This window comes from Mchenga conophoros, linkage group LG12 (assembly GCF_057382185.1).
Source record: "Mchenga conophoros isolate Kocher_MC1m ecotype Shallow Benthic linkage group LG12, M_conophoros_male_GT1.1, whole genome shotgun sequence".
Classification (NCBI taxonomy): Eukaryota; Metazoa; Chordata; class Actinopteri; order Cichliformes; family Cichlidae; genus Mchenga; species Mchenga conophoros.
The window spans coordinates 12,367,681-12,395,618 of NC_140537.1; the positions used below are offsets into that span (position 1 = coordinate 12,367,681).

General features: G+C 42.1%; 1 protein-coding gene across 6 annotated transcripts; it reads right to left on the minus strand.

The window, feature by feature from the left end:
• Positions 1-61: 61 nt before the first annotated feature.
• On the minus strand, positions 62-27,875 carry ep400 (E1A binding protein p400). 6 transcript variants are annotated; one of them, XM_085293745.1, is made up of 54 exons: positions 27,695-27,875; positions 25,188-26,539; positions 24,980-25,087; positions 24,785-24,869; positions 24,415-24,534; positions 22,366-22,760; positions 21,972-22,271; positions 21,532-21,717; positions 21,271-21,411; positions 21,111-21,183; positions 20,913-20,950; positions 20,761-20,818; positions 20,586-20,675; positions 19,657-19,770; positions 19,354-19,541; positions 19,067-19,244; positions 18,829-18,965; positions 18,499-18,668; positions 18,138-18,312; positions 17,908-18,044; positions 17,410-17,596; positions 17,062-17,231; positions 16,743-16,927; positions 15,069-15,368; positions 13,026-13,190; positions 12,400-12,537; positions 11,383-11,453; positions 10,965-11,254; positions 10,551-10,750; positions 9,501-9,670; positions 8,120-8,316; positions 7,866-7,977; positions 7,438-7,737; positions 7,243-7,317; positions 7,013-7,147; positions 6,871-6,915; positions 6,556-6,709; positions 6,188-6,423; positions 5,911-6,084; positions 5,761-5,808; positions 5,533-5,669; positions 5,359-5,415; positions 5,188-5,266; positions 4,606-4,770; positions 4,469-4,514; positions 4,248-4,354; positions 3,949-4,138; positions 3,758-3,849; positions 3,312-3,485; positions 2,916-3,093; positions 2,611-2,744; positions 2,322-2,483; positions 2,148-2,225; positions 62-1,174 (listed from the first exon to the last, which is right to left on the minus strand). In XM_085293745.1, the coding sequence occupies exons 2-54, from the start codon at positions 26,502-26,504 to the stop codon at positions 854-856; spliced, it is 9,282 nt and encodes a 3,093-aa protein (XP_085149871.1). In that variant the 5' UTR covers positions 26,505-26,539; positions 27,695-27,875; the 3' UTR covers positions 62-853. The 6 variants fall into 6 exon arrangements, with proteins under 6 accessions (XP_085149871.1, XP_085149870.1, XP_085149869.1 ...); XM_085293744.1 differs by having other exon boundaries at positions 6,188-6,420; positions 13,017-13,190; XM_085293743.1 differs by having other exon boundaries at positions 13,017-13,190.
• Between the last annotated feature and the right edge of the window lie 63 nt (positions 27,876-27,938).

Genomic DNA, 27,938 nt, shown 5'->3' on the forward strand with positions numbered 1-27,938 from the left:
GTACAAGGCTGTAAAAGCAAAAGAGGATGTGTGCTGAAATAAGATGTAAGAAGTCACAAGATTTCAAAGTACTTACAACGATTTAATGAAAGGAAAAGATGAATTTGTGTATAAAAACAAAACACTTTATTACAATTGGGCTGAAAAATCCAATGAAAACACAACTACTTTACAAGTACAAATGTCCGCTGTTGATATTTACATGTTTTTTTTCCTTTCACATCAATAAAAAAAGGAGAATTTATGAGGAAACAAAATACTAAAGTACATGTTTACAGTGTATTTGCTGAAATAATAATAATAAAAAAAAAAAAAAAATAAAGACTAAAGGAACGTGCATTATTCTCCATTCAGTATCTATAGACAACAAGAGAATTGGACATAAAACAAGACTATTTATGAATACACTTATTCTAATAGAGAGCTCATTTCCCAATGCAAAAAAAAAACAACCAACCAAACAAACAAAAATCACCCATAATCCTCAGCCTCATACATCTGTTGAGTCATATAACCACTGTGCAGAAGGCGTGACTGCTGTCATACGGTGAGATTATGTGGTAGGTGTGGGGGAAATTTCGAGAAACGCTCTACAACAAACAAATGAAGAGCAGAATGTTATTGATCAAGTGAGAGATAGTTATGGATCCCAGCAGAATTATTGGCAGAAGCATCATGATTGATCTCCCAGAATGATTTAGATACAAGCACTGAAATCATGTTGAACACAAGATTAGAGAGGTTGGAGTAAAGTAAAGGTTTGTTGTTGTTGCAGGATCCACAAGAAAGCACGACCTCGTCATTGTACTGCGGGAAAACGCTCGGTACATACAGTCTCATTAGTGTGTATCTCCTAACTGCTTCCCCCACTGGGCTTGGCAGGGGTTTTGGCTCTGATGCCCCCCTGGCGAGCCTGACCCTTGGAGGCCTGCTGTGGCTGAGCAGACTGCTGCACCGGGGACTCGGCAGTAGTGGTTGCAGCGGGCTGCTGGGCTGGGCTGTGTGGAGGTGGTGTCTGGATCTGGGGTGAGGCGGCTGCGGTCACCACCTGTTGCTGGATGATCTTCTGCTGGACCACCTGGGCTGTCGCCGTACCAGCGGGAATCATCTGCACCTGAGCGGGAGCTGATGTGGCAGCCTGGGTCAGAGTCACAGTCTGAGGCTGAGCCTGGATCTAAAGAGAAACAACACAGACTAAACATTTCCATCCTGTCTCAAAGATCTGATACGAACCTTTCTCCTGCATATCAAAGCTAAGAAAATCGGTGATGAATCAAATAAAATCAGAAATGAAAATGAACTGTCAAAAGGTTCAGTGTGACAAAGACAACAAAACAAAGTGACCCCACAGAAATCTCATCTGATATTTTACCCTACACACTCTGGTCAGCTTCACCAAATTGTGCATAACTTCACATCAATGATGAATTAAAACAGCACAGTGCTGTAAGCATGACGGATGATAGCATGACCCCTTTCACAAAGACAAGAGCACATCTATTTGTTGCTAAACGTGAATCCTCGTTCACACGATCCAAACAGTCACCCTTGGTTTCAGCTGAAAGCTGTAGTCTACAATTGGTTCTAAATACAAGCCTCAAAGGACAAAACATGCCCATCTTTCAAACTTTTAATGCTCCCTCCTCCTTTAATCTCTTAACTGTGTGCAACAAATGAACAGCCTATTTATTGCTGTAAATATAGGAAACTAGATTCCTGCTTGAGTGACCGTGTGAAAAAACAAAACAGAACAAAAAAACCCTTTCAAACAATATTAACTATTTATTAACGTCAACCTGGCCTCGAGCTGGAATTCTGTGCTGGAGAATTTTAAGCCTTTTAATTAGTGTCCAAATCCTTGAGTTATGGCCAAAGAGTTTTGCAAGGTCCCACCTTGACCTCATACTTTATCAGTTCATTCACATGTAAGACAACAATTGTGCCAGATGTAATAAAATAGATTATTTATATTTGTGAGAGGGTGAATGGGATGGACAACTTGAAAACACAAAACATTCAGTTGCAGCTGTCACCAGTGAGGACATCAAATATAAGCATTTTGTCAATGGCAGCACACGTGAAAGCCTGCAGTGATGGTTATTCCAATGTCTGTAGAATCAATCTAGTAAAAAGCCTTAAACTCTTACCTGCTGAGGAGAAGACACAAGTTGTTGAATATTGGCCACAGTTGGTTGCTGCTGCACTATTTGCGGGATCTTAGGCAGCTGATATGAGCAGTAAACAACAAAATTTTAACATACACACAATCTCGATATTTCACTGAAAGTACTCTGTTGTATGGGTTGCCACTGATGATGCACCTGGATTTGCTGGGGTCCAGCTGGTTTCTGGCCCTGGGGGAGCGATGTAGCGAAGAACTGGGTCTTGATTCCCGATTGGAGTTGGGTGGTGGTATAGGTCACCTTTTGCTGTGGCTGCTGACCTTGCTGGGCGGTCTGGACTGTCACTTGCTGTGTGCCAATCTAAGGGAAATGAAAATACATTAAATACTGTGACTGGCTCTATTGAATACAGTAATATTACTAGTGAACTATTACTTCCTGATACTCTCAATAAACACAAATCTCTATATGTAAACAAAGACATTACCTTTTGCTGTACAGTGGCCTGTCCTGGCTGTGGCTGCCCTGCCTTCTGCTGGGGTGCAGCTGCCACCTGAACTGTCTGCTGCTGTTTCTTCATCTGAATCAGCTGCTGGACCTGCATCTGTTGGAAGGGGACACCTGACAGAACGGAGAAAGTGCGTCAGATTAAAAGACATATTAGAAGATCGTGATGATGAGAACATACATTTTGCTACTATAAAAGGGTTTCCAATCCAAATGATGCAGGTATAGTCAGCAGCAAATACTGTTGCATCTTGTGATGTATGCAATTCAAGAATTTCAACACACCTGTTTTCTGGGCCTGACCGATAGCCACACTAATGCCTGCTACAGTCACTGGCAATGTAGTGACTCCGGCTGATGAGACCACAGCTGGCACAGAAACTACAGGAGGCTTGGTCAGAGTCACCTGAGCTGTCTGTCCTGCCTGGGCCTGAATCTGGCTCTGATTGGGTACTCGAGCAGTCTGCAGGGTGAAAAGAACAAGAGTAAGAAAGGTGGCACAAGCTCAATCACTAACATAAGCGGAGGGCAGTGTTTCTGGGGATCCACCAGTGAATTGTAATAGTCTCTCTTAATGTTATATCTTTTAGATCTCTGTTGATAATATATGCTGAAAATAGCATTTATGTTGTTGTATTGCACAACTGCATCAATATCTAATCACTATTTCTCTAATCTTACCAATCTGCCCATCTGCAGGTTGGTGGCCAGCACAGGTCGTTGTGTTGTCACAGCTGCTAGCTGAGGATTAGCTTGTACAGTCTGTGCAGCTGGCACCTGTGCGGCCTGCTGGGCCCCTGCAGCCTGTTGGCCCTGAGTTGCTGTTGCCTGTTGCTGCAACTTTTGCTTGTGCACCTTAAAAATAAGAAAAAAAAGAAGAAAAAAGTCACACAGATATTTCCATGCAAGTTAACTTAGAGGTCATACTTACACACATTGAGAAAATAGTGCACTGCATTGTTTAGTGGGTAAAACGGAAATATTGTCATCTGTCAATTATTATTATTAACATCTGTCTAATCATAACCACAGGTCCACCTTATGCAAGAGATGAAATGACTTTTTCTATAAGCGACTGTTACTGTTGCATTTGGTGTAGTTATTCTACAAAGGTGGTAGTGACGTACCTGGGCTTTGCTAACGGCTTTCATCTGAGGGGATGTAGCCTGTGGCAGATGCTGTCTGAGCACATGGAGCTGGGCTGCGCTGATTGGCTTTCCTTGAGACAGCACAGTCGATGCATGAAAAAGGACAGAGAAAAGGTCAGGGCTGTAAAACAAAATGTGCACCTGAGAAAAGCCAGTGATAAGCTCGTTACCTGGTGTGACCTGAGTGACCAGTGAGCGCACTGGGCTCATAGTGGTAGAAACTACTGCAGATGCTGTCACTGGGGTAACCGCTCTAACAGCCTGACCTGTAGCTATGGCAACCACCTCAGCCGGGGCAGCAGTAGCTGTCACAGTCCTCTGTTGTGCATGGACCACCTGTGCTCCAGCTGTACCTGCAGGCTATGAATAAGTATGAATAAAGGTTTCGATGACTGAGTTTGCTGCTTTATTCCAATCCAAATACTATTTATATCACTGTATGTTAATAGTGCCAGGTCACCAGACTCACAGACAGCGTTCCTGGCATGACCGAAGACGCCAGGCGTTTGTTGGGCTGGAAAGGGCTTTGAGGAACTCCAGCTATTGTGTTGACAATCACATTCCCCCCAACAGTGGCTAGAAGAAACAAAGTGAAAGGAATTAAGTACTGGGACACAAGCTGCACTGTAATCTAAACCATATATATGTGTGTGTGTGTGTGTGTGTGTGTGTGTGTGTGTGTGTACATACCAGCCTGAATGGTAGTGCCCACAGTGGAATTTTTTATGCCCCCAGCCTGTGAAACATGATAAGCATGTTTAAAGTTTCCATTAGCTCGTTTTGGATCTGACTATGTAAAAACATATAGCTCAACTACTGAGTCTCACCAGTACAGCGTTAGGCACAGCAGGAGCTCCGGCGACTGCTGCAGCCTGAGGGACCTGGGCCTGGCCAGAAGCAGGAGCCTGGGCTTGGCCAGGTGCGGCCTGAGCCTGGGGGGCTCCAGTCTGCTGCTGGGCCAACTGCTGAGCCTTCTGTTGCTCTGCAAGAGCCTGCAAACACACACATCCACAAACAATGCATGGAGGCAACACAAAAGCAAATATATTTGTAAAGATGGATGAAAACCAGACTGAAGATGATGCATGGTAGTCTGTTTTTAGTAGTTCACTCTTGTTTTTTTTCTCCAATTTTTATACTATTAAAACATTTGGAGTGATCACTGATTTATATCTAGATAATAGCATAATTGCTTTTAAATCCAACAGCTACAGTGTGTAGACTACTACCTTTGTGCACCGCATGCATGAAAACTGTCCTGACAGGTGGAAACTAATATTAACCAGATTTCTCTCAACACCTAAAGAATTATTCACAGACATTTGCTGTAATAAGTCTTACATTCTCCTAGCATGGCATAGCACCTGGATAAATAAAAACACAAGTGGAGGCACACTGCTGATAAGCACCTTTTTCTCTTTGGCAATCCTTTCAGCCCGCTGAGATGCCACCTGGATGGGAGGTAGCGGCTTATCGTAGCTGATCCCACTGAAAATGAGAAAAAAATAAAACCTTACACTTCTTTGTTTGCTTAATGATTTCAGGTTTTGATTCCCAGTGATTACAAACTTAAGTCGCACCTTTCTGCCAAGACAGACGCATGCTTGGGGTTCTTCTGAAATGGATTCATGCCGAGTCTGTAAGCAGTATAGATGAATGCATTTAAACGGCAATATCTTATCTCAACATAATTGCACTACATTTTTTTTATTTTGTTAATGTAGGTTTTTTTTTTTCAAATTCTCGGTACTTACAGTGGTTTGATTGGTGGGCTTCTCTTGCTGGCAATGATCTTCATGAGTTCAAAGCGGCTGTTGTAGAGCTGGATGTGAGTGGCATTGTCATCCTGTGTGTAGATCTGACAGGTCCTCAGAGGACGGCTGTTCTTAGACTAAACGTGGACACACAAAAAGAATAAAAATGATCCCCAGAATTCAAGAAGAAATAACGGCTGAACGCAAAGACCAAGCAAGACAGAGTACCTTGTATATACTCTTGGTTTTCTTCTTGGGGTTTGCCTCATACACCAACTTAAAAAAAAGAAGAAAAGGAAAAAAACCCAAGAGTGATTGTTGAGACAAACAAGCAAAATGTGTGCAAGACAGTAAAGTACATGACCCTGTTTTCATTACCTTGCCCTCTTCCCTGGGAATGATGACGTTCTCGTAGCGATTGCGACACTGTTTGGGTGAGCGGTAGATGCGACTGCAGGAGTTCACCACATCACTCACCAGATCCCAGTTAGGAGTGTGCGCAGGAGACACGATTGTCAGGTTGAGCGGCAACTCCAACAGCTGCTTCACAGCCTAACGGACACACAGCAAAGATAACATGTTAACTGAAATGCAACACAGGATGGATTAACGATGCTTAGAGCATCATGGAGGCAGGAGTAAATAAAGCCAGTACCTGAAGCAGGGCCCAGTCTTCACTGATGAGCCACTCTGGATTGTCCTGCCCTGCCTCCGTGGCAGGTTTAGCCAGCGAGGGGAGGGGCTTGGCAAAGGGTGCCTGCTGCTTGAGGGAGAAATTCTTTTTCTGGTCTTTAACCTCACGGCGAACTTTGAGCATACTGGCTTTTTCAAAAAGGGAACGGGGAGGAATGACCGTCTCCCCGTGGCCCTTTTTCTTCTTTCTGGCTGCTGCTGAAGAAACACACTCAAGTTAGGGGAGAAAACCAAACAAACTTGCAATGATACTTTTGCATTTTGTCCATTCTTCTGGTCTTTAACCCAAGATTTACAACAACTTCTCTAAAAGGAGAGATATTTTCTTACCTGAGGGATCCATCTTCAGTCTCTTATGCTCCTTGCGAATGTAGACAGGAGGCAACTTGGACTCTGGCATGGGTGTGGTGTCATACATCAGCATCATTACAGAATCAATGTAGATATCGTTGTCATCCTGTGGTGGTGTGGGTGGAGTCCAAAGCTATGGTGGAAAACCACATGTCAAAAACCGTCCAAAGGCAAAAATAGGATTTCACGTTGTGGCTCAATGTAAGTACATTGAATGAGGAAGAGATACAGGTGTCTGCATCATTCAAGAATCTGTGTAAACATTTACAGATAAGGTCACATGTGGCATCTTACCGGCATAATTTCTGTGTGGCCATCCTCCGCATCAAACACATACTCCTGTTGAAGTACAGAGAAAAGGTTCAGGTCAACTACAGCACAATAATCCACGCACCACTTCTTGCTTGATTAGCAGAGATCAAACCGTCCCACCCACCATGTTGTAGGCATCCTCTCTGGTGTAGGTGAAGAGATCTTCATCTCCCTCCATCATGTGCTGCTGTTGCTCCTCCTCCTTCAACCTTTGCAACTGCTGCAGCTCCCAGCTTCTCTTTGAACACTCCAACTTCTCCTGAGGAACAAAACAACAAAAATAAAAACCTGTTCATGAACAAATTTCCACATTTTCACTGCAATTAATCTGTAAAGATGTGCCTTAACTCTCACCCTTAGAGCTTTTTCATCATCGCTGACGTGGAGGTACTCCAAATAATGCAGGGCATATCTTTCGATAGGTGTAAGCTGTTTCAATGATGAGTGAATGAAAAAACAAAACAAACCAGCGTTTAATGTTATGGTAATTTAGTTTTGCTTAACCAGTTTTCAAGCTGCATATATTAATTAAAAAATAAGCAAACCCACCTGTTCCATGACTGCATTAAGCTCTTCTATCTGAGCAGGCTCTTCTTTGGCGTGGATTTCTGACTCCTGGTCCCGCTCTGTTGACTCCTGGTCTGGCAACTCGTCCTCCTGCTTTTGCCGATGCGGCTCTTCATCTTCTGACAGGGCATCCAAGTTTATGCTTTGGAGAGCCTGGATGTATGGTCTAGCTACTCTGGGAGAGATGGCCTCAGAGGCTGAAGGCTCCTGGTGAAGGACGACAAACTCCTCCACCTTCTCTCCCGAGCCTGCCTCCACTTCAAACAAATCCTGGATTGTCCGCTACAAACACACAATATCAGGACAGTTATTTCATGTCTTGGGTAGAACTAAATAATGCGGGATCTAAACCTTTTTTCCATATATTTATAGTCTGAATATCGGTAGAAGCTTCAGTGAGTTTATCTTACTTGAGTGAGGAAAGCCAAGGTGTAGTCAGTACCCTGAGCAGCCACCTCTCTTATCAGGTCCTTGGTACCATTCTTCAGGAGCTTCTCCTCAATAGAATTCCCACTCTCCAACCTTGGGACATGCAAAAGTAAATAAAACCGCAAGTCGAGTCCTTCAGTAACACTGTTATAAGGTAAAACTGTTTTATCTGGGGGCGGAATAAGGAGCACAAAAATAGAAACAAAATCAGAATGCCTTGTTTTTATAATATCACCTGTATATGTGAATATCCTTGGAACGCCCTATTTTGTCGCACCACTCCTGGGTGCGTGCGTCCATGCTGGGATTGAGGTCTGTGTCGTAGAAGATGATGGTGTCTGCGTCAAACACAGTCCCAACTGCAGAACAGCAGCGGTTGGTGAGGATGCTGCAGAACACCTGCCTGTTCCTGTTGAACTTCTTCATATTTTCCTGCAGGCACGCAACGAATGAACAGAGTTGAAGAAGTAGTTGACAGCGCAGTTTATTTTTAAAACACGATGTACTCATGCATTTACTTTGCCATGTAAATATACAAACTATCCTTTCTAATATGAAACAGATGCTTTAGACATTTTTATCTTCATTGTTTATTTTTGAGACTGCTGTTGTCAGTAAGGCTATGTTCACACTGCAGGTGTTAATGCTCAATTCCGATTTTTTGATCAAATCAGATTTTTTTTTGTCTGCTCGTTCACACTACAAATAAAATGCAACCAGCAAACGCTCTGTAGTGTGAACCCTCAAAGCGGCCCGCATGCGCAAAAGAAGATGTCACACACAACGCGCTCTGTTTAGACCCAGAGCAAACAATATTGTTTGACTGATGGCCCTTAATATAAAGACTTCGGACTTTACGTTTCCCAATTTTTGCTTCAAGTTATTTTGTTATTTACATAATAATGTAAATGTAACCTAATAATTATCCTTATTGCTGTTTTAGAGGAGCGGTGCTTCAAAGGATAGCTGCAGGTTTCTGTCAGAATCTGCAGATTATACAGTACAAATAAAATGTTCACGTTTCTCCAACGTTGTCTTCCCAACATTTTCACTGACATCTACATGGGATGGCCAGGAAGTGTTCACGATGTCTTCTTGGGCGGTTCTCTGGCGCTGATAATTGGCGTCTGTCTTGTGTCAGTGACGTAAAAGACGGATTTAATGCGACATGACCGTTCAAACAGCAGTCGCTTTCTAAAACATCGGATATGTATCGGATTCAGTACCACTTACGAAAGTGACCCAGATCGGATATGAAAATATCGGATTTGTGCCGTTCACACTGTCATACCATGATCGGATATGGGTCGCATAGGGTCCAAAAAATAAAAAAATAAAAAAAAATAAAAAAATCGTATTTGATGCGCTTTCGCCTGCAGTGTGAACGTAGCCTTAGTTGCCTGCATCTATAGCTTATTTGTAATTGAAAACAAATTAACTCAAAGATCCCCTCCACACAAACATGAACTAATAAAAAAAGACAGATAAGGGGGAAAATAGTTTAATTCACATTAAAATATTTAAAATGACAAGACCCTCTGTCAACATTCATTTCTTTAAACTTGATTTCAGCAAAAATGTTTATAAGGAACAAATCCAATGTGGTGTGATTTTACCTGTCTTTCATCACAACTGAAGCTCTCATCAATGCGCACGTAAGTGAGCTGTCTGTAATCTAGGAAGGCCTCCAGGATGTCCAGCATCTTCAACATCTGTGTAAAGATGAGGACACGGCGACTCTCTGACTTCAGCTTCTGCAGCAGGATGGCAAGAGCTTCCAGTTTACCTTTGGGAAAGAAAAATATCATGTTATTATCCAAGGCAGATCCAAGGCAAAACGTGAGAGGAGTCACTCAGCCTGTGTAAGCAGGAGATATTTGTCCTTACCTGGAACCTGTTTTCTGTGATGTTTTTAGTAAGAACACCGTATAGAGCTTTAAAAGAATAGGTGTGACAGTTCTAGCTTGCTGTGGCTTGTGTGTCACTGATGACTGACAGTCATCACAGGTCACTGACACCTAGTTATATGGCTCTGGTACCTCTTTTTACAATCAAATGTGTTAATGCCCTATGTTTAATAGGGCATTAACATGTTTAATATTCTATGTATCCATTCTTTTGTTCTCAAGTTTATGACTGAAGTGACTGGATTTCTTGTTTGTCTACTCTTGTATTTTACTTCTAGTCAACATCAATAACTCCGGTCACACAGTAATGCATGTGTAGGTGCAGAGATGTGATTGGAGGGTGAGGAACAGAAAGACAGAATACATTTCTCTTAATTGTCATGTTGGTTTCTCAGCTTTTGTGGTTATATGTCAAACTTTTGGCCCCAATTACATTTTCCCCTCAATGAAGCAATCCACAGACTGAAGAGAAACAACAGGGAAGTGAACATAGAGTCAATGAAAAAGGGAGAGAGAGCTGCAGGTTTCATCTTTTGCTGATTTTAAATGATAATGGTGAAAGTCAAAATTATTGAATATAAATAAATATTTAGCACTTTTGTTTTGTTGAATACTAATAACTTGTGAAGTCTTGTAAAAACTAGCACCAGTTCTTGAGTTACAGCCTAAAACAAGGTGCTTCTTCACCTTTGATGAACAAAATCAGAGGTCAGAGTTGTTTGTTTTAACCAGGTGTAATGGTGTGTTACATGGACTAACCTGAGTCCATTTGCATTAACTGCAAGTCAGGACAACAGAAGAGATGTGTGGATGCTAAGTGGATGTCTGCGCTGTGAGGGAGAGAGGCCTCCTGAAGCCGACGGCGAAGGGACTTCTGCTCAAGTCTGAAGGGAACTGGGGGATCGGCTGCATACAGGTGAGGAGCTGAAGCCACAGCTGGAGGCACCATGCATACCAGTCTAAAAGGCAGCACATATAAGCATAGATGTTCATTAGATATTTGGATTAAAAGAGGAAAAATTAAAAACTGATTTGCAATACAACAATAAAATCTTAGCTGGTCATTTCTTTTACCTTTGTAGCTATAATACAATTTAAGAAAATATTAGGACACGCTGTAAAATATTCATGGAATGGATTTATAACAACACAGAACAAACAAATCTCAAGTACCTTTTGAAAAGGCTGCTGGCAGCCTCCAGACAGTCGTCCACAGAGTGCAGAGAGGACTTCAATGCAGAGGTGGTAGCCACGCAGGTTCTCTGGGCTCTGATACAGCTCTCTCTGCCCACCCAGCTCCAGCCTCCAGCAGTCAGGGCAGAGTGACCGGGCTCTGAACCTAAAGTGCATGCCTGTAGCAGGTCTGACCCATACAACACTCTGCGGCTGCAGCGCTGCTCATTTGCTTCGAAGAGACGGCTCAATCGCTCTTTCATTAGTTGAGTCTTTTCTTCTGACGACTCCTGAGTATCACAGTGACAGATGGTACAATCAGAACTGATCTTCCTGTAATGTGACTAGACTAAAATTATTTGATGAAACAGAAAACTGAAATTATAAATAGGATTTTTCTGCAAAGTGATGTGCTGACCTGAGAACCAGCGTGAGCTGCAGGAGGCGGCTTGATGGGGGCTGACGTGGCATTTGTACTTGTACTCACCGCTTAAAAACAAAAACAAAAAAAACCCACAGTGTCAACAGAAGGAAAGGAGGACAAGAGGTGCAATTATATGCCCAAGCTCGCATATAGAGCTGCCACGATTAGTTGACTAGTCACGATTACGGTCGTCAACGACTAATTTAATAGTCGACGCGTTGTTTGAAGCGTTGTAAGATCCCAAAGGACGCAGGAATAAGTAGTAGTATTTAAGAGTGTAATAACAGACTGAAACAGAAGATGGCAGCACTGCATGTACAAGGATGCCAGATGCCGTTAAACCCCAAAGAAGAAAAAGCAGTGTCCGGTATCGTAGCTGTGTCCAAATTCAGGAACCACATCCTCCTGTGCCTGCATTAGTAGGCCGATTACGTTACAGTGACACAACGAAAATTGTCCAGATTCAAAGACTCCGACAAATGCAGCCGACAAATGCGCGCTTCATTTTCCCAGATTTGAAGGATGGGTTGGGTGTATACTTCGTGGCCCAACCTATCCCAGAATTCATAGCGCGACCCTGCTCAGTTTCCAACAATGGCGACAGCTAATTAGTTTTAATATTACTCTTATTATTCTTTCTGGGTCACAAAATAAACGTTTAACATATTTTCAGGCGAGAATGTAGCCGTGTAAACTTCAAATATCTACTCAGTTTATCAGGACACCACATATTTTCAAAAGCGCTCCGACGTTTTCGGAGACGCACGCTGGTGCAATAAGCTGTACGTTGTACGTCCAATGGATGCATGATCTGATTAGTCGACTAATCGCAAAAATAATCTGTGACTAGTCAACAATCAAAATAATCGTTTGTGGCAGCCCTACTGGCATATTATGTCACACAACTGTCAGAACTATAATGGCAGATGTAATTATAATGTCAGCTGTTTTCAAAATAACCGATTAAGAGGTAGAAACAATAATGCAGAGTCTTCACTGTTTCCAAGTCACCTTGCTGAGCTGTTGACACTGCAGGGGTAGCTGAGGCACTGGAGGCAGGAACAGCTTGAGGCATTGTCTGCATTACCATGGATCCCTGGGGCCTAATAATCTGCTGCCCTGGAGCTGACACAATCTGCAGGATGTTGCCTGAATGCATGAGACATTAAGCAACCAATTAAGTGGCGCATACTCAGAAAATAACACAGGCATGAAATGTGAAAATCTAAATTCTAGAATTAAAAGAACTGTCGTGGTTTTTGAATGAAGGATTTAATGATGACATAAACAGGAATTAAAGCAAAAGTCGAATAAACAAATTTCAATGCAGTTGTATTCAAGACATATTAAATTGCTAACTGACTTTTTTTCACACTTAGTTGAGTCTGACAGGTGAAGGCATAGGTCAGGCACCAGAACCAGACCAAGGACGTTGTAAATATATGGTAAGAGTTTTACACATTGGAACATCCAGAATATTATAATAATGTCTTAAAATTTACAAAAACCTTTTGCTGACAACAAATAAAAGCAACAGAATTACATGGATGAGTCAGTTGGACACAAAACAAGGAACGAAGAAAAATATGTGGAGAGGAAAGAAAGTGTGACGATGGGATATACATTACCAAGTGTACCTTGGAGCTGCAAGGGCTGTCCAGTGGTGAGCTGACGGAGCTGACTTGGGGACAAAGTGAACTTGTTGCCCTGAAACTGCAGAGTAACAGGGGTCTCTGGCTGGGAGATTCGATTCTGACTGCCTGCTATGTTAGCCAGCTGGGCAATCTTCACCACATCTCCACCTTTAACAGAAAAAAAAAAAACTTTAACACAGATAGCACTAAAAAGTCTTTTTATGGTTCCAAAGCAATATACTGAGTTAGTTAAAGGGTGAAGAAAAAAAAAGACAAGACATGCAGAACCAGGGTGGATTAATCAGTGGAACGAGCACAGCTCCTCTCTGCAACAGAAGGGGAAGAAAATGCCTAAGAACAGTCCTCAGGTGAGACAGGGAGCCTGAAACTCAAAAGTGACTAATTAAGAGGAGGGGGGGAGGGAGGGACACACAAAGTGTCTAAGGGTTAGGGTTACACTGGGCCACCATGTGTCATCAGAACAGTTTTGCTGCACCTTGATAATAAATATCTGCTCAAGAATGGAACAGCATTTGCCAAAAAGAGATTTCTTTATTTGATGATGGTGATGGAGAGCGCTCTCAAAAGCCATAGCAGATCCGTTTGATGTGGTTAAACTGTAAGAGTGGATTACTAAAGCCTCTTTTCCTTTACTATCACTAGTACGTACTCCAAACAACTCAGCACGGTTCACCACGGTTTTTCATTAGGTCCAAGTATCTGGGACCAGGTGCGTTTTTAGTACCTGCTTGTCCGGGGTTCCAAGCGATCCGAACAGGTAGTAAAATGTGACATCGTCAGACTGCATGTGATCGATTGGCTGGTCAGTCAGTACGTTGTGGGATGCTCTGACACACACCAGGCACATTAGGAGTTACTAAACTGTAATAGAAAACCAGTCAATCCAAGTAGAGTTGATCTGAGTCGATCCAAGGAGATACTAATGGAAAAGGGGCTTAAAAGCATGTCTTAGATACTTAGCTACATTTATATATTTTCTCTGCTGATTTTAACCAATTCCAAGAAGAGATCAATGGATTTACAGCCCCCAGCTTAGCCTCTTCTTTGTTGTTGTGTTTGGATGTTTGTCTACCCCAAACAAGTACTACAAACTCAAAGTAGATTCACTGAGAATGAAACCCTTTGTAATCTGACCAGTATAACCAGTACAGTCTGCTGTCTTGGCCATCAAGAAGCTCCAATGACGCCCTTGTGATTAAGGGCCTTCTTTGCCATGGTGTTGATGGGATACATTTTCACTTTATGGACACACGGATTTTATCTTGAATGCCTGGTGTTCGAACTAGTGACTTTTCTACTTGTGGAGGGTGGAGCATGAATCCTTAAGTGAAGTTTATCTGACTTCTGCACACATTAGGATTTTTACACATCCTAGGATAAAATCATACCTAAAATTTACTTGAAAAATAACCAAATTCAAATGGTTTCTGAAAACTCTGAAAAGTTTTCTGAAACCATTTAAGACTTATATAAATAAATTAGTTTTATTAAATTTTTCTCATTTTTAAAAAATATATTTAAAATACTGCAGTTTCTCAGGTCTTGACTGTGGGGCCATTTTCACATGCTTAGTATTCATGCTGAAGCTCAGACTAAAATAATAACAATAAAAGAGACAGCAAAAACAGAAACAAAGCTTTGGGAGTTCTTCCTGCAGCTGGGCTGATGCAAGAGACAAAAGAATATTAGTACGTGGAAGAAAAAAATATTATAAGGAAGTGCAAGGATTTAACATAAGTTAAATAGTGCAGTGGTGTACATTCATAGTGTACATGCAGGTTTTAAGAAAGAAACTGGGGAATGCTATGGCTGTGGAGATGCTGCTGATATGGCTGCAGATCTAATTTTAGAGGACTTTCCCCCCCCCCCCCCCACCATAATCAATACAAGATATTTAACCAGAATTCCTGAGTGAACACATATCAGCAGTGCCTCGAGTAAAGGCTTCAGTGAAGAGCAGCCAGTACTGTAGTGCCAGAGGTGGAGGGGAAATGCTGAGACAGAGGGGGAGGGCAGGCCACTTACTAGGCAACCGTGCCTGGGCCTGGGATGTAAGAACCAGCCTCTGGGATACTAAGCTGGGCTGGATGGCATGGCTGGGGGCTAAAGTCGACCTGGGGACCTGTGTTAATCCAGGCTGGCTGTTGGGAGCAACAGATCCCACAACTGTGCCAGCTAAGCTCTGGCCTAAGGCCACAGGGGAAGCCCCCAACACATGCTGTCCAATGCCACTATTCCCAGAGGAGGCTACAGTGGAGGCTGCAGTGCTGTTGCTGCTGCTGACAGGAGTTGTAGCCTGGGCTCTCTGAGCTGCTGCTCCAACCACTGTAAAGTACAAGGCAATGGGGTATGGGACTCCATGTTAGGGGTAACCCAATATTTAGTCAAATCAGTATGATCAAACAGTTTTTCCATAAATTCCTTCAGCAGTGGTGGGCCAACTGAGCTACGACTATTAGGACTGTTACTGATGTCAATGATAATAACTGCAAACATTTTTACTTAAAATATGTGCATTGGTCCCAACTACTCAGTACGGGAAGAATGGATACACTTGGGCATGTCCAGTGATCCAGAAGACAGAAATGGGAACAGTCGGGCGTAACTTCCATCTGCAACTATCTGACACTTCACAAGCTCTTGTCAGTGTTTGCACTGAAAGATGGAAGATGGTGTGCAATGTCAATGAATGTTGTTAAACGTATGTATTTGCACTCTTTATGTATTTGCAATTATACATATGGTGTACTTCTCTTAATGGATATTTTTATTTATCTAATATTTTATTTTTGGCAGCGTTGTTGACAGTATGACAGTGTCTAAGGTAATTAATTATTAAACTAGAAATTATAGTTAAATAGAGAAACCTGAATGTGAACCTGAAACTTGTTTTTAAATATGAATGAAAAATATGTCAATGTATCATTGCATCTATTCATTGGTCTGAAATAACTGAAAAACTGAGATGACTATTGATCTGTGAATTTTGTGTACCACTATGGTAAAAGCTGGTGTGATGGGAAATGTGTGTGTTTAAACTGTCAGCTCAATCTGTGAAAGTGTAGTCAGTAACAGCCAAGTCTGCAATGTTTGACTTTTGCCTCCATCTCTTTATTGGACTTGTCTACCATTGCTGTCATTGCATCCTCTGTTAAAATATAATGACTTTTCCTTAATCCTCAGTCGTCACTGAGGACAGAAACCAGTAGTGAGTGTTATATTCAGCCTTGCCATAAAGGTTGTGCTGATATCAGGGGAAAACAATATTGCCAACCCACCACTGCTGCATGGAAGTACAAATTTAAATATATGAAACCTTAAAGTAAAACTTTTCAGTCAAAGTATACCAAGTTGAAGGACAAGCATCTGACTTTTTCAAATAGCAGCACTGTGCATAAAATATGTGCAGGCAGTACAGTTCTTAATGAGCTTCAAACACTAATGTATGCCTCTAAGGCTACCTATTAATAGTTGTTAAACAGTACATTAGGCTCACTCAAAATCATGCAAAATAACACTGCACACATCACAAGCTTAAAACTAGTTTAGGCACATTATTTACAGGTGAAGAAAAAAAAACAATATGAGAGGTAAAAGGTACTATTTAAGTCTGAAGTGGACACCACCAGGAATCCTTTAGATAATGTAAGAATCTAATTTCCTGTCCTATACTGGATAGGGCCCCTGAAATGATCTTACCAGGAGCAGTGGCTGCAGTTGATGAAGTAGTGACCAGGGACTTGCCCCTGGTCTGGCCTGCCTGACTGATGGATGGAGAGGTGCCAGTAGCAGGAGAGCTCATTGGAGGACGCTGACCTGCTGCATTTGCAAAGGCGGCAAAGCGGCCCTCTGGTTTTGTGCCATACTGCACTGGCTGGAACAATCTAATCAGAGAAAAACAAATGCACAGGATTTAAATATGCCATAATACTGAGGTTATATTTTATTTTAAAACTTGTTAAGATCTTTACATAGAACATTTCATTCTATCTGAGCATTTGAAGATTATATCGCAGACCTCATTGGTTTTATTGGACATGGTTTGGGCCTTGGCGGGGGATCTGGATTGTTGTAGATCTCTTCTATGAGCTGCTGAGTAACCTTTAGTTTGGGTACTGCCTCTTCAGTCTGATACCGGGTCAGTCTGTTCTCATTATTGATCAGATCAAATATGGACAGGTTGGCAATCTATGGAGATAATAAATTAGGAATAGATAAAATATCAGAAGTGGAACAGTGTAGAGTCACTTTAAGATTAGTCATTATGCAAATTTGTCATGGATTGACTTTATATTACAGGTACTTACTGACTGCTCTTGGTACCATTAACATTAACAATGTTTGGCAGCGCTACTAAAACACTTACCTTACTCGAATCAGTCTGAATTGCTCCCAGCACCAGTGATGGCACGTTATATTCGAGAGAGGAGAAGAAATAGGAGCTACTGGACACTCTGGGTGCCACCAGCTCAGGATGGTTACAAACTCGCTGTAACTGCATCAAAACCTGCAGCACGCTGACAAAATGACCCGTTTTCAGTGCTTCCTGAGCTCTAGGGGAACACAGCCACATAGAAGAAATGATTATAGAAAACTGACATGTGCAAAACCTGTCTCCCTTGACACATTACAGTTTTCTCCAAAGAACAGACACAATATAATTATAAATTATAAAGTATCTTTTCTAACCAGAAAGATCAGGTTAATATAAATCTGATGTCCCATGGATGCATAATACACACTAATAGAAATGAAAAGAACTATCTAATTGCAGTTCATGATGTGCTATTTTTCCAAAACTTTATTATACCATAAACTGGGCTGTGTGTCAAAAGAAACTGTGAGAGAGGGGTAAATATTTTACCCTGATTGAGTGAGGATATCCTCATAAAGGCTCTTCTGCCTGTTCGACAGTCGGCATTTTAGGATGTGCTCGTACTTCTTGGGAAGCTGTTTCTCCACATCCCTTTTCGAGCGCCTCAGGATGAAAGGTTGAATCATCTACAGTTACGAGTAACAGGGTTTTCATATTTAATTTAAAGGAAAACACCACAGTAACACAGATTTATAGAAGAGTGCTGGTGGTATACCCACCCTGTGTAGGCGGATGACTAGCTTGTGGCAGTAATCCTGGTTCTGGTCTGTGCCCGCCTTAACAGGAAAATCAGAGTAAGGCCTGGTGATTCCTGGCAAAAGGAAGTGGATCATGGTCCACAGCTCCTTAAGAGTGTTCTGTAGAGGAGTGTTGATGAGGAGAATCCGTTGCTCACTAGAAAATGCACAGAAATATCTGTCATTCATTCTGAGCTGAGCAATTTTTTAACGATCCAGTAAAAAATTAGGGCAATTTCATAGAGACAGCCTTAAAGTTTCTCACATTGAATTTATCTCATCAGGCAATTCACCCAAAACAACATGCACATTGACTAGAAATAATAACATTTTAGAAGCTTACCTTCTGAGAGCAAAAACTGTTTCCCAATGTTTCTCCGTCATGTTTTTGATGAGCTGCACCTCATCCAGGACTAGGTGCCTCCACCTTCTCTTTAGAAAATGACTCTGGTCTTTCATCAGCAGCTTGTAGGATGTAACACATACATGGAAGCTGTTGGCTTCCCCCCACCACTGCAGATCAAAAACCATATACACCAGGTAACTTAAAAAACACTTTTTCTTCAGTTCACTTTAATTTTATTTATATAGCACTGAATCACAACAGTCACCTCAAAGCACTTTTTAATATTATATCAATGATATTTTTGTATTTAAATACACAAGAAATTACCCTTCTTTTAGACCGCCGTTCCCTTCTGTTGCCAAGGTACAAGAGGATCTTAAGGCCAGGACACCAACGCTTGAACTCCACCTCCCAACTTAACAACTTGCATGTTCTTACCACAACGAGATGGGGCCCCCAGATGCCTGTGGTGAAAACACAGTTGTCTTTATCCCAGTCAAAATTTATAAATACAGGAAAAAGGTTCAATATTGTAAAACAAAAAGAATACCAAACACCAACATACCCTCTTGCCCAGCCAAGTGGGCCATGTAAGCAACTGTCTGTACAGTCTTGCCAAGGCCCGTCTCATCAGCTAAGATGCCATTGAGGTGCTTCTTGTAAAGGCTGACAAGCCAGTCCACACCAATCTGCTGATACTCACGCAGAAACCCATGCAATAGAAAAGGAGCTGGGCTGCGGGTCTAGTAAAAAAAAGAGAGAATAAAAAAATTTGTTTGAAAAAACTACAAACCAAAACAAACATGTTCTTTTGTTTAAATGCGTGAATGTGAGTATCTGAATGTGTCTCACAGATGAAGTGGTTCTGAAGCTGCCCTTGGGCAGGATGAGCTCTGTGGCTGCAGCTACTTCGGCTATGTCTTTGCAGGGTTTCCCATCAGAGTCAGAGGAAGCGGCTTTGTCAGCACCGCGGTACTGGTCCACACTCAGAAGGGAGTCAATCAGCACAGCCTCCGGTGGACTGATAGCACATTCTATTTCTAGAAAATAAAAATTAAGTGGAGGTATGTTGGAATCTCATCATTCACAAATGGCCGGGAAAACCCCCCCCCAAAAAATTATCTGCACAGTTGAACTTTATAATTACAAACTTGCCTTCAGTCTCTTCCATTTCATCCTCATCACTGTGAGAACCAGGCTGTGGCCAATCAAAGGTGTCAGTATAGGCACCGGCATATTGCTTCATCAAAGCATCAAGGGGCATCTCAGCTGCAAGACGAACACAAAAACGTTTTTAAAAAAAATGAAACAAAGATAATTAATCTTCATAATTGCTGGTTTTAATTAACTAAGTAGCAAAAAACTCAAAAATGTATAATTCTGCGCGTTAGTAATTTAATCATCTATATAACTGCCAATGTATTTCAGCACCATCCTGTGGCCAATCAAGATCCACCATATACTGTTTCATCTTCTGAAATCAATTCAACTCATGCAAGAGGTGGAAAAATGATGAAAATTCAATACTATTACTATGGAGCTTCAGCAAGAGGTGATGCTTATCTGTAGAACTGGATGCATAATTTGTGAAAAGTGGAATATTAAATTAATAGTCTAATCATATTTGCCATATAATCACCTGACATAACTATCTCTTAGCCTGTAGACTACCTAAGCTGTTTCAAAATTTCTGTAACAGTTTATTGCCATGGTGGGTCAAACTTTAAATTCACCGATCTCTGTGCCGTCAATAAAACAAAACAGTCAGTTGTATTTTAAGAGGTAGGTATGCAGTTGTGGGTGGTTTATTATGTTTACGAGTTCTTCTAACCAACATTCTTAATTGAGGCACAGCCTGCACATGACATGTGTGTGGTGTTGTGTCTCAAAGCTCACAGTGGAGTTTATGAAATCACCTAGTCTCCAACAAGGCTTGTCCCTTTAAGCACCATTAGATTACACCAAAAATTAATTTAACTGAATAAACACAGCAGTAGCAAGACAATAACACACTAATAAATTTCTCTTCCTTTATCCTGACTCTGCAAATAGAGAATAGTACAGAGAAAGATTAAAGTAAGTACCATCTTTGGCAAGGTCAACCAACTCTGCTTTGTGGTCCGTTTCCCCTTCCATGTCCTCCTGTTCCTCGATGGTGCTCTCTTCATCTGTAACTAAAAGGAAAATCAGTCTTTATAAATCCTTGTTTTTTATTTACTCTGTTTTTAATCATATATACCTTGATTATTTGACACTTACTGTCTTCATCAACCAAGGACAAACTAGATTTTCTTTTTCTAACTGAAGTGGTCACCTGCTACAAAAGAAAACGTATAATTGTAAAACTATCTTAGACACGATATGTGCTTCTATATTATTATTATTAATTGGTATGCCAGTGCAGTACCTACCTCTTTATCAGCCTTCTCAGCTGCTGACTGACCGGATACTGTAAAGCAAATAAAACAAGTTTAATAGAAAAAGAACTGTCCCAGGCCAGATAACCTACCATGTGTTAGCTTGGAACAAGGAGCAACAGCAAGTAAAAGCTGATGATACAGAGCAAATGTTCTGTCTCTCATGTTCAGTACCTGCTCAATGGGACGTACCTTTGGCTTTTTGTAAGCCAAGTGCTTTGAGCCTCTTCTCATAAATTTCAAACTGGAGTTTGATTTCCACGACCTGATGGGGAAAGGGTTTCACTCAAAACAGATATTTGGCATCTTTATAAGTCCCGAAACCTTTATACATAAGAATAAACAAACACACCTGTTCAATGTTTGACCAGAAGAATTCCACCTCTCGGGCGATTGTGCTGGCAATGTGACGAAGATGAATTTCCCTTTCTTTCTTTGATCGCTCTTCACTTTTCTTCTGCTCTTGATGATAACGGGCACATGTGCGAACGAGCTGTGGCAGAGACACACAAGACACGAGTTTGTCTTTCTGACGGTTTCCTCCTTTTTGTTTTTGTGTCAATTTGTGATATACCCTTCTTTTCTTCAGTTAATTATTATACGTTTGTCATACCTTCTTAGCAGCAGCTTCCTTCCACCTCCTTTCCTGCGCAAAGTCAGCTGCCATCCACTGCATCTCCTCCAGGAGATAGTCCCAGTGGGACTTTGGACGTGAGGCTTCCACAAGCTTAGGGAGCCTACTGGCAGACCACTGGCCCTCCTTCCTTAACTCAGATATGCGCTGATGCACTTGACTCTCCTGGCAATCATTTGGTCCATTAGACTTTATATGTTGATAAGATTAAAACTTACTAAATACATTTATAACAATGCACAACAACGGAACATCAAAAAAATTAAAATAATGGACATCAACAGGAATTGTTGATGTGGAATATGACAAACTTGAAAAGAACAAAAAACATGCAATGACAACATTAAAAGGCACCAAATCTTTTCCAGGCAACGCTTTTAACCAACTGCTGACATCTGTATCCAAACTATGGTACTCACCAATTTGGCCTGTTCCACTTGCTTATCTTGAGAACCCTCCTGTGAAGGCTGCACAGCTGTGCTTTGACCAAAGCCACCTATTTTGACCGCTGATATGCCATTGGTTCCAGTCATTTTTGACTGGGTGCTTGGGTTGACGTTAGAACCAACAGGACGAAGAGGACTTGCAGTATGTGGGGTTGGAACAGAGTTGAGAGCAGAGAGCGGAGCAGGAGACACAGATGTCATTGATACCGAGTTGGTCATAATCCTCTGAACTGCCTGGTTTGACTCTGTTCCGGGGCGAGCAAGTGCTACTGTCTGTAGAGCAAAGAAAAAACACTGGTAATATCAAGTTTACAGTATCGTCTTTTAGTCAATTTGTATGGAGGCTGACCACGTCACACAAACTGACCGCTTGTCCGGACTGCAGAATGGCCTGGGATTGTTGCTGCTGGGGCTGCAACTGGAGATGAAGACCTGACTGCATCTGATGCTGCAGCTGGGCCTGGAGCTGTGTGTGGGGGTTCACTGTGGTCAGGACTGCGGCCCCTGCCTGCACCTTCACCTGTGCCTGCAGCTGACCCCCTGGCTGAGTTGGATTCTCTACTAACTGAGCCTGCTGGGAGAGTGTCATGGGCAAGCCTGTCATAGGAGGGGCACCTTGTGGCAACCTGCCAGGCAGCTGAGGAGGCGGAGTGTGCAGGCTGGCTGCATTCTGCACTGGAGGGCCTTTGGATGGGTCGTACTGTTGCTGGTTCTGCTTCTGTCCTGCGATCTGGACTGCTTGAGGAGTAGGCGGCATCCCGCCTGTATACATGGTAACCAAAGTATAGGATAAAAGAGTAGTATAGAAAGTGACACAGAGACAAATGGTAAAAAAAATGAGTTGTTAATGTTATTGTCCAATGTGCAGTTTTTTTGGTTTGTTTTTTTAAATAAATGCCTTTGTGTTCCTACAATACAGATTAATAGATGCCGTTAAGTGTTCGGCAGCTTTCCCTTAATATTCATTTGAGAGACCCCCTTATAGAAGTTATATATTTTGAGTCTAAAAGGTAGAATATAAAATTGTACTTTTAACTATTAAACATTTGTTTGAGTTTCAGCTATAAGAGCTCCTCAGAACCTTCTCTTAATGAACTACATGTACTGTACTTAACAGGAGTCTACGACTACCTGATGATCAGAGCAGAAACTAATGAAACTCATACAGCAAAATGATTACAGAGGAAATGAAATCAATATGAAAATCTACATGTCTCTCAAATAAAATACTACTTTGATTAATGCAAAACTAAAACCTTGCATTTCAAATGTTGAGAGAATGTGGTTAAAAAACATTCAAAATTACTCATGCAAGAAGAAAGGTTTTAGAAAGAAAAAAAATGTAACAAAGAAACATGAAAAAAAGAACTTCAAAAAACAAAGAGACAGGGAGAAGTAAGGGGAAAGAACTAAAGCAGACACTCACAAAAACACTGTATGTTTGGCATGCATGAAGCAATGTCATTCTAGCCGTAACCAAGGCATCTGGATGCCTCACATAGCGACAAAGCACAGAGGTGAGCAAAAGGACAGACATGGGGTCTTGCAGATAGCAGGCCTGAGCGGAGCTGTGCACACTAAAGCATCACCTGCCTTACCTCCCTGCACGTCACACCACCTTGCCTAGACGCCATCAACACCTGGCCCTGACACACCCACACCACCACAATCGCAAACACCTGTGCCGTGAACACAACTCCTCCAAATGATTCCCCTCCTACTTAGACTGAGGGAAAGAAGCCAAGTCAGAACAAAATGTCATGAAAAAACATGGAAGGAAATAAACTAAAAGTGGACATGAGATAAATAAAAAGTCTTGAAGACTGATGATTCTGAGTTCCTGTTGATGGCTCACGCAAAGACGGACAATTGAAGAGGGGCGTGTGAGGGAATGACGATGGGAAACCAAAGGGAAGCATGACATGTGGATTCATAAAATGGGAGATCAAGCAAAACCCATTGGAAAGTGAATTCATTCCCACAGGCTTCCCACTTTCTGTGATCCACCGCCAGATAAGATGAAAATCCATCAGCACGGGAAGGTCTTTCCAAATAAAGACGACAAACAGGAACAAACTTCAGAAAAGAAGAGATGGATGACGACAGGTGATCAATAGTTAAAACAAAAAAAGAAAATCATAAGACATGGCATCTTCCCATTGAGTGGCTATTCATTCTTCAGACTTGGATTGTCTTCTTCCCCATTTATCCTGACAGAGAGAGCTTAAGCCTGAACTTCCTGAGGACTGCTGAGAAATCCAGCAGATGGAAGATCTGTTTGTTGATGCTGCTTGGAGTTTGTTTGTAGAAGATGAATGTTGTGATTCCCTTTTTAACATCTCCTTAGTATGAGCAAAGGCCATAGGTCCAGCAGCATCGAACAGAACACAGAACGGCCTGGTAGAAGCACTCCTACCTTGCGCAGTTGGCATAAGCTGCTGGAGTGGAACGCCAGGTGATCCTAAAGGAGCTACACCAGGATGCTGGAAAATCAGCCCATGGCGACCAACGTCAATCCGGGGCCTCTTAGCCTGATCTGGGATTTAAAACACACAATACCCTCATAACGCAAAAAAAAGCACTCGGCACACAGCAATGACCTTCTGAAGACCGTACAGGTCACCTCTCCTTCCTCGGTTTAAGACTTCAACACAGAGCGCTAGTAGAGGATGCCAAATATCTAAAAGCAGAAGCAATTAGAGGGAGAAAAGAAAACAAACAGAAAACAAAGCAAACGGGGAGAAAACAAAGCAACATAAAACAGGAGTTTACGATCTTTGCCCTACCTGCCTGCACCATAGCCTGTTGCCTTTTAAATGCATCAATGTCTCCAGGGTTTGTAATGGTGCCAGAAGTAGCTCCTTGGTGTCCCTGCAAAAATAGCCTCTCATGAAATTAGTGAGATATTTTCAAGAGACTTTAAGGGCATTATAGATAATTTCATTAAAATAAATGTTTAAAATAAGTGCCTCCTCTATCACCTGAAACTGCTGTTGGGTAGAGAAAGCTGCAGAAACATTGGGAGGAAGCTGTGTTGCTATGGCAACTGGTGTCACTGCCTGGCCATCCTTTCCAGTAACAACCTTTACCTGAAAAAAGACACCAAATTGAAAGAGGAACAAAATTCAACAGAATGACAGGAAAGAAATACACATTTGATCTCAGACCAAGAGCCAGCTGATGTAATACCTCATCATTAATAACCTCAGACTGTTCTTCTTCCTCCTCTTCGTCTTCAAGGTCCAAGTCACTCTGTCTCAAGTAAGTATACAAGGGAACACAAGGCTTCTTCTTAAAAGCTAGATAGTCCATCATGTTCCCTTGGAGGTGCTGCAGGAAGAAAAGTTCAATCAGATATTCTTTGAACACTTCTTTCAGATTCTCCATCTTCTTGGTGTGGTGCTCCAAGCACTGTTTTCTCAGCTGAGCAATCTCTGGTGTGGAAGGAGCAATTTCCTCTAATTTCTTGGCAGCTTGCTTCTTTACAGTGCCCACAGTCATGCTGGTGGGTGCAAGAGAATTGCTGGGGATCCCTTGAGATGGACTGGTGAGGGATGGGCTAGAGGGTGGTATAGAGGAAGGTATACTGAATGATGTGGCTGTGGTTCCTACTCCAGAAACCACACCTTGTTGAGGCTTCTCAAATATCAAAGGGTTTCTAAGCTGTCCTTGAATGATACTGCTGATCTGGGGAGGTAGGTTTGAGGTGGTGATATGACCAGGGCTGCCCAGAGCTGAGTGAGTGGTGGCCACTGGACTTTGAGGTGCATGGTGGTGGATGGTGCCGCCAGTCTGTGAATGAGGCTGAGAAAGCCGTCGTTCCCTCACAGACCCTGGCGCTCCTGGAGAGGCCAGCTGTACCTGACCAGGTGTGGCTGGGGCAATCTGGGCCAGTCCTGTTCCCTCTTGGTAAACAAAGTGACCACTGCCTGATTGACTCCCTAAACTGATTTGCCTCACTAACATGCCAGCGTCAACAAAACGTGTCGGACTCTGTCCGTGCACACCCAATGCTGCTGCAGGAGCTGTTGGCCTCGTCACACCTTGCAGAGAGGCTGGACTATGCTGGGTAGGACTTTGAGGTTGAATGGGCTGGGGCACAGGTGAGGTGACCTGGATGTAGGAGGGTGGAGTATGCTCAAACCTCCACTGAGGTGTCGTATGCTGGAATCCTGGGGATGCGGGGTTCTGGATGGGAAGTGTGGTTAGGGTTATTTGTTGGTTAGCAGTAACCATCTGTCCCACATTTTGTAATGTTATGTTCATGTTCGGGCCAGCGGCTGGACTACGACTCATGATTATCTGATAATTGGGTGACTGAGGAGCTGAAGGACTGGCAGCAGAGGAAAAAGGGGTCACAGGTGATTGAGGATGGTTAACTGTAGCTTGCTGCTGTGTAGTTGCCATGGTCGGCTGCGACTGCTGCTCCTCTGTTTCTGACCCGCTGACAGACTTGGGTCTCTGAAGCGGTCGTTGCATATTCTGTGATCCACTTCCATGGTGCATTGCGTGATACGGTTACAATCTTTAAACACAATAATCTGTGAAAAGAACAAAGGAGAGTAAAAATGATTTTTATTTATTTTTACTTTTTAATGACTATATGTGATGCAGAAATAAAGTTTGCTCGTCGTCTGGGAGGAAAATATCTGAAAATTAACCATAACATGTCAACATATCAACAACTTCACGTGAAATGACATAAATCAGGACCAAGGATTGTCTCTGTAATACCCATTTCCTGTGATAAACTGGAGACCCTGGTAGCAATAACCACGTAATGTCTTCCAGGGTTGCCGTTTTTCTTTTGTTTCACTGTGTCTAGTTATAAATAATCAGTCTTTTAGCTTCTCCATACACTATTTTTGAACATTTAACAAGCACACAAAGTAATGACACAGACAAAAATCAGTCACTGCCATCAGTAAATCTTATCTCGAATGTCATTAAAGTTTGATATCGTGTGCAAGAAAGACATGGACTGTTACCTACATACACCCCTTAATTATTCAGGTGGAGGTCTTATCAGAGCATCTTTACCGACGTACAGCTTTTGTTTATTTTTTACATCTGTTTGCACCTACAGGTGAACGCCAGCTAGCATATACACATTGTCCTGTGGTAAAAACGATATGGCTTATTTGGTTTGATACTGATTCCGCCAAAGCTAACGACCATTTAAAACAAAGCTGATGTACCTTAACGGTACCGAGGTGTCGCCAACGTCGTTTGACAACGACGTCTTGATAACAGCGTTGAGAAATTTACGAGTTAGTGAAACCCAGTCGTTTCAACACCGTAAGAACAACATTACATTTACAACCAACATTTCCAGTCGACAGCCGCAGAGCAGTCGTTTCTTGATACGGTGTTATATTTACAGCGCTTGTTAACATGTTAGCTTCACCCGCCTACAATTTCTCCGGGGCGTAACGTTAGCTTAGGTTAGCTGCGATGAAAAATAATAAATGCAGGTATCGGAACAATCAGGTCTAGGTGAATGGATGATCCAAATATATATAAATAGAGTAATATGGAATGTAAAAATTAACCTGTAACATTTACAATAACACTGTGTATGGCTTTTGAGTAATTACAATAACCCGTGCTAGCCGATGCTATTGACTAGCTTGTTTTTGCTAACAGGCCAGCTACCAATGAATAAACACAGTTATTACTTCAACGGCGTTACTTACAGGGAATGGGGATTCTGTAGTAGTTTCGTAAATCCTAAGTCATATTTACAATAGGTCACATACTGCAACACGGGCTATTCTGCGAAAAATAAAATCTTGATATTGATAGCTGCTATTCACTGTTTTGAAGCTAAGTTAATTTCATTCAGCAACATGGCGACCGCGGCAGCCTGCTGTGTAACCCGGATCCCGTTCTGAATCCGAGGAAGCAAAAATATGACGTAATCTAAAATGGTGGGTTGCA

Excerpts from the sequence above, each read along its gene's own strand:
- ep400 (XM_085293743.1), bottom strand. The coding sequence starts at position 26,504 with ATGCACCATGGAAGTGGATCACAGAATATGCAACGACCGCTTCAGAGA. Across the intron at positions 18,313-18,498 it reads ACAGTTTTTGCTCTCAGAAG|TGAGCAACGGATTCTCCTCA; the intron begins GTAAGCTTCTAA and ends TGCATTTTCTAG. Across the intron at positions 3,850-3,948 it reads GGTCACTCAGGTCACACCAG|GAAAGCCAATCAGCGCAGCC; the intron begins GTAACGAGCTTA and ends TGCTGTCTCAAG.